Genomic DNA, 9,816 nt, shown 5'->3' on the forward strand with positions numbered 1-9,816 from the left:
CACCCCTACACCCCTACACCCCTGCACCCCTACACCCCTACACCCCTGCACCCCTACACCCCTACACCCCTGCACCCCTGCACCCCTGCACCCCTACACCCCTACACCCCTGCACCCCTGCACCCCACACGCATCCCCGCAGCAGCGCTGGCGCTCGCAGCACCCCCTGCTCGCAGCCACCCCGTCCCACCCCGTCCCCTGTGACCCGCAGCCGAGGCGCTATAATTACCCGCTCTGCTCATGCAGCTGCTAATATTTACAGGTCTCCCTGCGCACCGGTGCTGGGATTTGGAAGAACACCCTGTTTACTGCCGGGCAATGTGATCGGGGCCGCTCCCAGCTGGGGCAGCTCCGGAGGGGTTGCGCTGCTTCGGCTGTTTTCCTGCTGCGGTTTCTGGGTCAGGTTTTGCAAACAAGCTCAGGGCACGGCCGGCCACGCGGGCTGTGCCAGCACCTTGGTGCCGGCCTTGGGGAGCTCCCCATGGGCTGCCGAGTACATTTTGGGGTGCAGAGAAGCCCCTGTACCCTGCCTGGGGGGCCGCACACACCAAGCACGGTGCTGCCATCCACCCAGAAAGCCCCCACCCTACGTGCGCTTAGCACCCCAAAAGCGCTCCCATTTTGTGGGTACGAAGGCAGATGCTCCATACAAACCCCTCTGCCAGCTTGGTGTTGCCCATTCCCCACCCTAAACCCCACGTAGGACCGAGCCCCCCCCCCCTCATAACTCCCCCACGGGGCCCCGCTGCCCCCCAGCACGGGCGGCTGGGCCACGCGGACAGCCTGTCCCCGGCTTGTTTACCGCCGGCCTTGCGCCCCGATTGTCACCGCCATGTGACAGGTGGCGGTGCCTCGCCGGACACCCGAGCCGGCCGGCGGTTTTGGGCTCCACGTGACGCCGAGCGAGTGATAAAAAGCCGCGCGAGGGGCGCCGGCGGCAGAAGCGGGGGCTGCTCCGACACGAGGTGCCGTGTGCGATGGATTTCCAGCCCAGCATCCTGCGGGATGGCAGCCCCATGGAGAGCCTGGAGAAGCAGCTGCTCTGCCCCATCTGCCTGGAGATGTTCAGCAAGCCCGTGGTGATCCTGCCCTGCCAGCACAACCTCTGCCGCAAGTGCGCCAACGACGTCTTCCAGGTGAGATGGGGACCCCCCCCCCCCCCAGGCCCCCCCCCCCTGCTCCGGGATGCTCTGTGGGGACACCTGAGGACCTCCCCGTTGTCCTTGTCCCCCTCCAGGCCGCCAACCCCTGCTGGCAGAGCCGGGGCAGCATCATCCCGGGGGGCCGGTTCCGGTGCCCCTCGTGCCGCCACGAGGTGCTGCTGGACCGCCACGGCGTCTACGGGCTGCAGAGGAACCTGCTGGTGGAGAACATCATCGACATCTACAAGCAGGAGTGCTCCAGGTTGGTCCCACGGGGACACAGGGACAGCTGTGCCACAGAGCCCGGCATAGGGAGGGGATTTCGCTTTGGGTGAGAAACTGGGGGGGCTGGCTTGGTGGTCCCCCCCCCCCCTTCATCCCCAGAGCCACCTCTTCATGCCCCAACCCAAATCTCCGTCTCCCGACCCAAACCTCCCGTGCCATTCAGGTCTGTGGTCTGGTGGCTCACTGGGGACGCTGGGGCCCTGGGGGGGGTGGCAGACAAACAAGTCCCGTCCCCCGTCTGACACTCCGCAGCCGAGGCTTTCAGCTGGAGATAAGGGGTGTGAGGGACAAATCCAGGCTCTGCTTGTGACAGCAGGGAGCCGATAAGGGACAGGGGGACAGGCTGGGGGGGGACCCTGCTGGGTAAAGGCATTGCCCAGCAGCAGGGTTACAGCATGGGGGGGGGACAGAAGGGGGGGTGACGTCTTCTTGAGGGACCCAGGCGCAGGGGCTCACCTCCCCGCTCCCCTGCGCCACTGTAAATATTGTTCCAGTGCCATGGGGACGGGGACGGATGGCACGTGGCAGGTGGCTGCGGCCCCGGGGGGGGGGAGGAAATTGGCTAAACCCCCCCACTGGGGACTCAACTGCTGTCACCCTCCCCCCCGTCGAGCTGCCCTGGAGCCCCCGCTCTGGTCACGCGTCGGGTGATAATAATAAATGCCAGCAGCGCCGCTCTAAAATTAGGCGCTTGTGCAGCATCCCTGGAGCGCGGGCCCCGACTGCTGCTGTGTCCAGTGCCAAACTGGTGCAAACTGGGGCTTACTGGGCTTGTGGGGGCACAGAGGCCAGGATCTGGCCTCTCGCTGGGGACCCGATTGTGGGGTGGCCCTGCAGCAGCAGTGGGGATGTCACGGCAGCGGGGATGGGATGTCACTGCGCTGGGGAGGTCACCACGGTGGGAACATCACCACGATGGGGACGTCACCACGATGGGGACATCGGTGTGACGGGGACGTCACCACGGCCGGGCCGCTCTCTCCAGCAGGCCGCTGAAGAAGGGGGAGCACCCCATGTGCAAGGAGCACGAGGACGAGCGGATCAACATCTACTGCGTCACCTGCGAGGTCCCCACCTGCTCCATGTGCAAGGTCTTCGGTGCCCACAAGGACTGCGAAGTCGCCCCTCTGCAGAGCGTCTTCCAAGGCCAGAAGGTGCCACGGGGGGGGAGAGCTGGGGCCATGGGGGGGCACGGCAGGTTCCGGGCAATGTGCTGAGGGTGGCCACAAATAGCGCTGGGACGTGCTCATGGGGTATTAATAGTCAGCAGGCTGACTTCAGCCAGGAGACAGCCCTATATTTAGAGCGGTGGATACAGCGATGCCTCCCCCAGCCCCTCCCCACGTCAGGGTGGGGGAGGGATCGTGACATCCCAGTGGTCCCCGTCCCCCTGGGACGGGGTTAAAGCTGCTTCTGTCCGTCTGTCCCCACCCAGAGTGAGCTGAACAACTGCATCTCCATGCTGGTGGCGGGGAACGACCGGATCCAGACCATCATCGCCCAGCTGGAGGACTCCTGCCGCAGCACCGAGGTGAGGGACGGGGAAACGAGCCCCCCCGAGACCCCAGCGTGCTGCGGGGAGCCGGAGCGAACGGAGGAGGCAGCCCCCGGGGCGGGGACACGCAGGGGCTGGAGGGACACGGCTGTCCCTTGTCCCCGCAGGAGAACAGCGAGGCGGCCAAGCGGGAGCTGAGCGCGCGCTTCGACGCCTTCGTGGCGCTGCTGGAGGAGAAGAAGACGGAGCTGCTGGGGCGCATCGCCCGCGAGCAGGAGGACAAGACGGGCTTCGTGCAGGGCCTCATCCACAAGTACAAGGAGCAGCTGGAGAAGTCCAGCCGGCTGGTGGAGACGGCCATCCAGGCCATGGAGGAGAACGGGGAGGCCACCTTCCTCATGGTGAGACCCCGGCCCCACAGCTCCTTGGGGTGCTTCTTGCGCTGGGTCCTGGTGGCACAGGGACATCCCGGTGGCACGGGGCCATCCCAGGTGGTGCTGCTCTGACGCCCTCACCTTTTCTCTTGCTCCCACAGAACGCCAAGCAGCTCATTAAAACGTAAGTGCCCAAACTGGAGATCTCGGCGTTCCCCAACCCTGTCCCCAGGCCAGGATCCGGCCGCGGGGCTTTGCTAGCCGGGGCTAAGGAGCAGCGGGGCGAGAACCGCGAGCCTGGCTGGGGGCGTCCCCATGCCTGGGGGGCCGCAGGACCACGGCCGTGCTCTCCCCACAGGATCGTGGAGGCCTCGAAGGGTGGCAGGCTGGAGAAGATCGAGCAAGGCTACGAGAGCATGGACTCCTTCTCGGTGAGCCTGGACCACCTCGCCGACGCCGTCCGCGCCTTGGACTTTGAAGCAGGTAACCCAGCCCCAGAAACCCTTCGTGTGCTCCCGGGCCCCACTGCAGCTGCCCCTCGCTGATATTTGGGTGCCCCGTTTGCAGACGAGGAGGATGAGGAGTTCTATGAGGAGGTGGAGGAAGAGACAGAAGGGGACTCAGCGCCCGGGAGGATGGTGACGGGTAAGGACGGCCACCTCCGTGCCGGTGTCACGGCGGAGTCCCCGCCGCACACAATGGGGGGAACAGGGAGGATTTATTGGGGGTGCCATCCCTCCCTAGCACCCACCCACCACCCTCTCCCTCCCGCAGCCCCCCAGTAGCCGCGGCGGGCGCAGGATGTCCGGCGACGGGACCTGGGGACGCGCCGATGGGGGCTGGCTGCCCGGCGAGGCAACGGCTGCTCCAGCACAGGACACTTTTCTATACGGGTGCAAAGGATTATTCCGCACGTTTTATATGTTCCTTGTTTTGTATATAATTGTAACGGAGTTGAATTTTGTGTATTTTATAAAGAAAACCAGTGCTTTGGGCATTTTTCCCCCCTCTCGCCTCTCATTTTCGGCTCACAGGTCCTGGGATGGGCTCTGGGGACGCGGGCGGGTTTCCCAGGGCAGGTCCAGCACCTAATTTTCAGCCTCATTAACACCTCAGTGTTAATGGCAGTGCTGGCATCCTGCACAGGCTGCACGCCCGGGCTGTGAGGGGCTCAGCCCCTGCTCGAGGGGAAGCTGAGGCTGCGCAGGGAGCGGTGCTCTGGGCTGTGCCCTGATTGCAATTAGCCCCGAAGCAATTAACGCTGCTCTCGGAGGGGGGCAGGCAGCAGCTGCTGCCGTGGGGATGTCCGACCCTGACCCCCGGGCACGGCCCCACCTTCACCCACCCTTTCTGCAGCTGGATTTAAACCGGGGGGGGGGACGACTGAGGGCTTCCCGCAGTGGTGAACCAGGGTGTTTTGGGGGGCTCGGGGGGGCTCCCGTCCTCCCCCTGCCTCCATGGGGTGACCACAGCCAAGCCCTGAAGCACGCGCAGCTCCTGGGGCACCCCAGGGTGCCTACAGAGGGGGGAGCTCACAGCAGCCCCCCAGCACCGGGACCTCCCCAGGGTGCAGGGTGAGGCAGGGCCCCCCCAGGGGGGCGAGGCGGCGGTGGCGGCGGTCGCTTTGCAGCCGGCCTGGCCCTGCCTCCCCCGGCTTGGCTTTGCACACGAGTCCCCGGCGCTTTCACACGGCCGCCACCGAGGCCACCGGCTGCCACCAGCGCCCGCCACGCACCCACCGGGGTCACCGGCCCCGATGGCGGCCGGCGAGGAGAAGCGGCACCTTCTGACCGAGGGCGCAGCGGGGTAAGGGGGTGCCCGGAGGGCTGGGGACATGCACGTCCCCCCCTTCCCCTTGGGGGTCCCAGATGGCGTCCCCAAAAGCCCTTTGACCGAGGGAGGGTGGCCCTCACTGGGGAGGGGACGGAGGCACGGGGGGAGCAGGGCTGAGCACGAAGGGAGGGCAGCGCGTCCCCTCCTTCCCCCCCGTTCTCCCACCTGGGCACCCCACCGTGCCCAGCGCCAGCACCGCTTGGCGCCCCGCTGTCCCCTGCTGTCACCCGTCCCCCCCCCGCAGCTCCTACCTGGGGACAGTTGAGGAGAACGGGCACAGCTCGCTGCAGGGCCAGGCGCCCGCCCTGGAGCTGGGCACGCGGCGCAGGCGGCACTGCCACGCGCCGGGGGCTGCCGACCACCCCGGGCAGCAGCAGCGGGCGCGCAGGAAGCTCTACGTGGCCGCCGGCATCTGCCTCGTCTTCATGGTGGGGGAAGCCGTGGGTGAGTGCTGGGCGCGGGGTCCGGCCAGGGCGGTCGTGCCCTGAGCAGCTGCGTTTCCCCGCGCGGCCTCTCTTGTCCTCATCTGTGAAATGGGCGCAAGCAGGGTGCGGGCAGGGCGCCCCGTTTCGGTGACCTGGTCTGTGTCTGGCTCCAGGTGGGGATCCCCCCTCCCCGATCTCTCCCCCCCCCCCCTTTTTGTGTGACCCGCAGGCGGGTACCTGGCTCACAGCCTGGCCATCCTGACGGACGCCGCCCACCTCCTGACGGACTTCGCCAGCGTCATGATCAGCCTCTTCGCCCTCTGGGTGTCCTCGCGCCCCGCCACCAAAACCATGAACTTCGGCTGGCACCGGGCAGGTAACGGCACGGCCCCCCCCCGGGAACCCCACTGCCAGCCCCACGGGAAGCATCCCAGCATGGTAGGGGCACCCCGGGGTGCTGTGCCCACGGGATCCCGGCGCGGTGACAGCGGGGGGGGGGGGGCTCTCCGCAGAGATCCTGGGGGCCCTGCTCTCCGTGCTCTCCATCTGGGTGGTGACGGGCGTCCTGGTGTACCTGGCGGCCCAGCGCCTGCTCTCGGCCGACTACGACATCGAGGGTGGCGTCATGCTCATCACCTCCGCCTGCGCCGTGGCCGTCAACATCGTGTACGTACGACGCGCTGCCACCCCCCTCCAGGGGGGGACCCCGGTGGCCGGGGATGTCACCGCTGCCCTGCTCGCAGGATGGGGGTGGCTCTGCACCAGACGGGGCACGGGCACAGCCACGGAGCGCCGGGTGAGCAGCCCAACGCCAGCGTCCGCGCCGCCTTCGTCCACGTGGTGGGGGACCTGCTGCAGAGCGTCGGCGTCCTCATCGCGTCCTACATCATCTTCTTTAAGGTCGGGGTGGTGCTGGGGGCCGAGGGGACGCTTGGGGGGACGGTGGCTTGTCCGCACACGGGGGTGAGGCGGATGGGACCGAGTCCGATGGGGATTTGGAGCGGGGGGATGGCACTGAGGGGTCCTCACCCCCTGCCGCCTCTCCCAGCCCGAGTACAAGTACGTGGATCCCATCTGCACCTTCCTCTTCTCCGCGCTGGTGCTGGGGACAACGCTGACCATCCTCCGCGACGTCCTCCTCGTCCTCATGGAGGGTAGGGACCCGCTGGGACCAAGGGGGTGGTGAAAACCACCCGTGGGTGCCCTGACCCCGACCCACCCTGTGCTGTGGCTCCCCCCAGGCACCCCCAGGGGCATGGACTTCAACGCCGTGCGGGAGACGCTGCTGGCGGTGGGCGGCGTGGAGGCCGTGCACAGCCTCCACATCTGGGCGCTGACGGCAGCGCAGCCGCTGCTCTCGGTGCACATCGCCATCAGTGAGTGGGGGGGGGGGGGAGGACCGGGGAGAGGGGGGGGTGGGAAAAGGATCTGGGGGCTCACCCGCACCCCGACGCCCCCCCGGTGTCCTCGCAGACGCGGGCGCCAACGCGCAGGACGTGCTGGAGGAGGCCAGCTCGCGGCTGCAGCGCGCCTTCCGCTTCCACACCACCACCATCCAGGTCGAGAGCTACTCCGAGGACATGCGGGACTGCCGCCAGTGCCAGCCCCCCCGCGACTGAGCCCCCACCCCGAGCCCCAGCGACCTCGTCCTGCTCCCACGAACTTTTAATGGGAGGAAAATAAACCAGAGCACGCGGCCGCGCCGAGCGCCGGTGGCCCCGCGGGGGATGACCTTGTGTCTGCGGGGTTTGGGCTGCGGGCGACGGGAGCAAGGCCGGGGCCAGGGCTGCGGAGAAGGGCGGCGCGGGGACCTTGATTTTTTTTTTTTACAGTTTCAATGCAGCTGGGAAAAGCAGCTGAAAAATCCCTTTTATTTCACTTTGGGGGGAAAAAAGGGGGTACAGGGGTGCCCGGGGAGGAGCCCCCGGGTGCTCTGGGTCCGTCCCAGCCTGGGGAGGGAGGATGGAGGGAGGACGCTTGCCCTGCTCTCACCTCTTATCACGCCCCTGTTTGCTTCTGGGAAGCTCAAGCACTCGCTGTCCCCTCCCTGCTGCTCGCGGGGTGGGGACGGTGGCAGAAGCGCCCGGTGCACGAAGCAATCTCAGGGACACGGGCACCTCTGCAGCACCCGGCGGGGACACGGCTGGTGTGGGGCAGCCCCGGACGCAGCTTCCTGGGTGCTGCCAGTGCCTGGGGACCGCGCCTGGGAACGCAGCGGCCACCACCAAGACCTGAGGACGGCCCCGAGGTGCTGGGGGTGGCGGCACGGGGGCCGCTGCTGTGCCACCACTGGGCACAGCTGTCTCATCCTGCAGCCTCCAGCCAGACTCTGCTCACCCTGCGTCCATCCCCGTGCTTCCCCTGCCCTTTATTGTACTGGTAAAACCCAATACCGAGTAAAACCCCGGCGGCAGCCACCCCAGCGCTCGCTCCGGGAAGGATCCGCTGCTCCCCGCGAGGTCCGTGCGATGGGGACGGGGTGCCCGGGGGGGGCTCAGGGCCTCTCCAAGTGGCGGTATTTCTTACGCAGGACGGAGACCTGGTCCTTGAAGAGCACGGGGTCGAGGCGCAGCTGGGAGGACACGAGGGGCATGTACCCGAACCAGTCCGCCAGCTGGTTGAGGCAGTCCTGCTGCTGCGAGAAACCCCGGCTGCTGCTCGCCGCCGTGCCCTTCACCTGGGCAGGGGGAAGAGCGCAGGGTTTAGGGGCTCTGCTCCCGGACAAGGTTGGGGGGGGGTCTCAGCACCCTTTCCTCACCCCCCTACCTGCTGGGGCACGGCCTCCTTGTGCTGCTTCCTCTGGGCGACCTTGATGGGCGGCAGCTTGGTGACAGCGGCCACCAGGACGTTCATCAGGATGTCCTCGCAGGCGGCCAGGCCGCCCACCAGCTGGCGCAGCCCCGCGGGCAGGTACCCGGTGAAGAGGCTGTGGTAATACCTGGGGGAGGCAGCGAGGCGGGGGCAGGATCCGGCCGTGCCCCCCTCCCCACAGCTCGCGGGGCTCTCCCCGGCTGCCCGGCAGCGCTGCGGTACCTGTGGTAGAAGGCGGCGGCGGTGAGGACGATGGAGAGCTCGTTGGTCCACCGGGAGGTGTAGCCCCAGCGCTGCCGCTCGGCGTCCCAGAAGTGGCTGGAGGCGAGGAAGCCCACGATGCGCTCAGGGAAGCTGCGCCACACCACGAAGGCAAAGTCCACCTGGCACGGGCAGGGGACGGCGTCGGCGGGCTGCGGGGACCCATCGCCGCCCCTGCCGTCCCCCCGAGGTGTCCCCTGGGCGTGGGGGACACGGGGACAGCGGGCACGGCTCCCTGCCAGCCCCACGGTGGCCGCTGAGCACCCCGCTGGCTCGGCACGGGGCTCGTCCAGCTCCGTGGAGCCGGGGGTCGCGGTGCCCAGGGCCTCACCTCGCTGGTGGAGAGGCTGCTGTGCTCGTCCAGGCTGAGCACCGCGTCCGTCTGGATGGCCGCGTAGGGGAAGAAGCGGTCGCTGAGCTACGGCAGGGGGGAGAAATTCAATTGGGGATGTGCCCCGGGGGCGGGTGCCCGGCTCCTCGCGCATCCCGGCTCCTCGTACCTTCGTCCTGCCCTCGATGACGGTCAGGGGCACGGCGACTTGGGGCCACTTCTCGGTGGGTGGGGGTGGCTTCTCGCAGCTCCACAGCACCAGGATCTGCAGGGGGGAGGGTGAGAAAGCAGGGCTGGGGGTGTGCGGGGGGCATTTGGCTGGGCCGTCCCCACTGGGGCGTGTTGGGGTTGGGGTTCGCAGGGCTGAGCCCCCCCCCCCCCGGATCCGGCAGCGGGACCGGCTCCAGCTCAGCTCTCAGCAGGGCTGCGCCTCTTCCACCCCAAAACCATCCCACGAGGGTTTGGACCCAGGATACAACCAGGGGTGGTCCCAGCACCGCGAGGAGGGGCCAGCTCTGCCCCCCAAGGGTGACACGAGCACTGCCAGCCCCCCCAGCCCACCCCAGCCCTTCCCAGCCCCCGAGAACCTGCCCCGTGCCTCCCACCATGCCCCCAGCCCCCAGGAACCTGCCCCGTCCCTCCTGATGGGCCCCCGTTCCCCATCTTCCCCCCACCTGCGCGCAGTACTGGGACCTGGAGACGGCCTGGATGAGCCGGAGGACGGGCTGGGACGGCGGCGAGACGGCGCGGATGACCGCCGTGAACTTGTCGGAGGGGCTGGAGCCTGCGGTTTGGGAGGGAGAGGGGCAGAGGAGAGGCGTCAGGACGCGCACCGAGCCCCACGGTGCTCAGCCCCGGG

General features: G+C 68.1%; 3 protein-coding genes across 5 annotated transcripts in view; 2 read left to right on the forward strand and 1 right to left on the reverse strand.

The window, feature by feature from the left end:
* The first annotated feature begins 920 nt into the window (after positions 1-920).
* On the forward strand, positions 921-4,294 carry TRIM63 (tripartite motif containing 63). 2 transcript variants are annotated; one of them, XM_035345393.1, is made up of 9 exons: positions 921-1,136; positions 1,238-1,404; positions 2,413-2,581; positions 2,863-2,958; positions 3,090-3,323; positions 3,458-3,480; positions 3,655-3,779; positions 3,864-3,941; positions 4,041-4,294. In XM_035345393.1, the coding sequence occupies exons 1-9, from the start codon at positions 978-980 to the stop codon at positions 4,079-4,081; spliced, it is 1,092 nt and encodes a 363-aa protein (XP_035201284.1). In that variant the 5' UTR covers positions 921-977; the 3' UTR covers positions 4,082-4,294. The 2 variants fall into 2 exon arrangements, with proteins under 2 accessions (XP_035201284.1, XP_035201286.1); XM_035345395.1 differs by having other exon boundaries at positions 4,071-4,293.
* A 437-nt stretch (positions 4,295-4,731) lies between these two features.
* SLC30A2 (solute carrier family 30 member 2) lies at positions 4,732-7,343 on the forward strand. Of its 2 annotated transcripts, XM_035345391.1 has the most exons (8): positions 4,732-5,102; positions 5,374-5,573; positions 5,784-5,930; positions 6,067-6,220; positions 6,298-6,454; positions 6,603-6,708; positions 6,796-6,930; positions 7,028-7,252. In XM_035345391.1, the coding sequence occupies exons 1-8, from the start codon at positions 5,053-5,055 to the stop codon at positions 7,171-7,173; spliced, it is 1,095 nt and encodes a 364-aa protein (XP_035201282.1). In that variant the 5' UTR covers positions 4,732-5,052; the 3' UTR covers positions 7,174-7,252. The 2 variants fall into 2 exon arrangements, with proteins under 2 accessions (XP_035201282.1, XP_035201283.1); XM_035345392.1 differs by lacking the exons at positions 6,603-6,708; positions 6,796-6,930 and having other exon boundaries at positions 7,028-7,343.
* Positions 7,344-7,411: 68 nt separating this feature from the next.
* Positions 7,412-9,816, reverse strand: part of EXTL1 (exostosin like glycosyltransferase 1) — a 3,581-nt gene continuing 1,176 nt past the window's right edge. The window contains exons 2-7 of the mRNA XM_035345865.1: positions 9,632-9,804; positions 9,127-9,222; positions 8,958-9,044; positions 8,588-8,748; positions 8,321-8,492; positions 7,412-8,234 (exon numbers count right to left, since the gene is read on the reverse strand). Coding sequence (XP_035201756.1) covers positions 8,049-8,234; positions 8,321-8,492; positions 8,588-8,748; positions 8,958-9,044; positions 9,127-9,222; positions 9,632-9,804 — 875 coding nt within the window. The 3' untranslated portion in view covers positions 7,412-8,048. The remainder of the gene's footprint in view (positions 8,235-8,320; positions 8,493-8,587; positions 8,749-8,957; positions 9,045-9,126; positions 9,223-9,631; positions 9,805-9,816) is intronic.

This window comes from Oxyura jamaicensis, chromosome 23 (assembly GCF_011077185.1).
Source record: "Oxyura jamaicensis isolate SHBP4307 breed ruddy duck chromosome 23, BPBGC_Ojam_1.0, whole genome shotgun sequence".
In the NCBI taxonomy this organism is placed as follows: Eukaryota; Metazoa; Chordata; class Aves; order Anseriformes; family Anatidae; genus Oxyura; species Oxyura jamaicensis.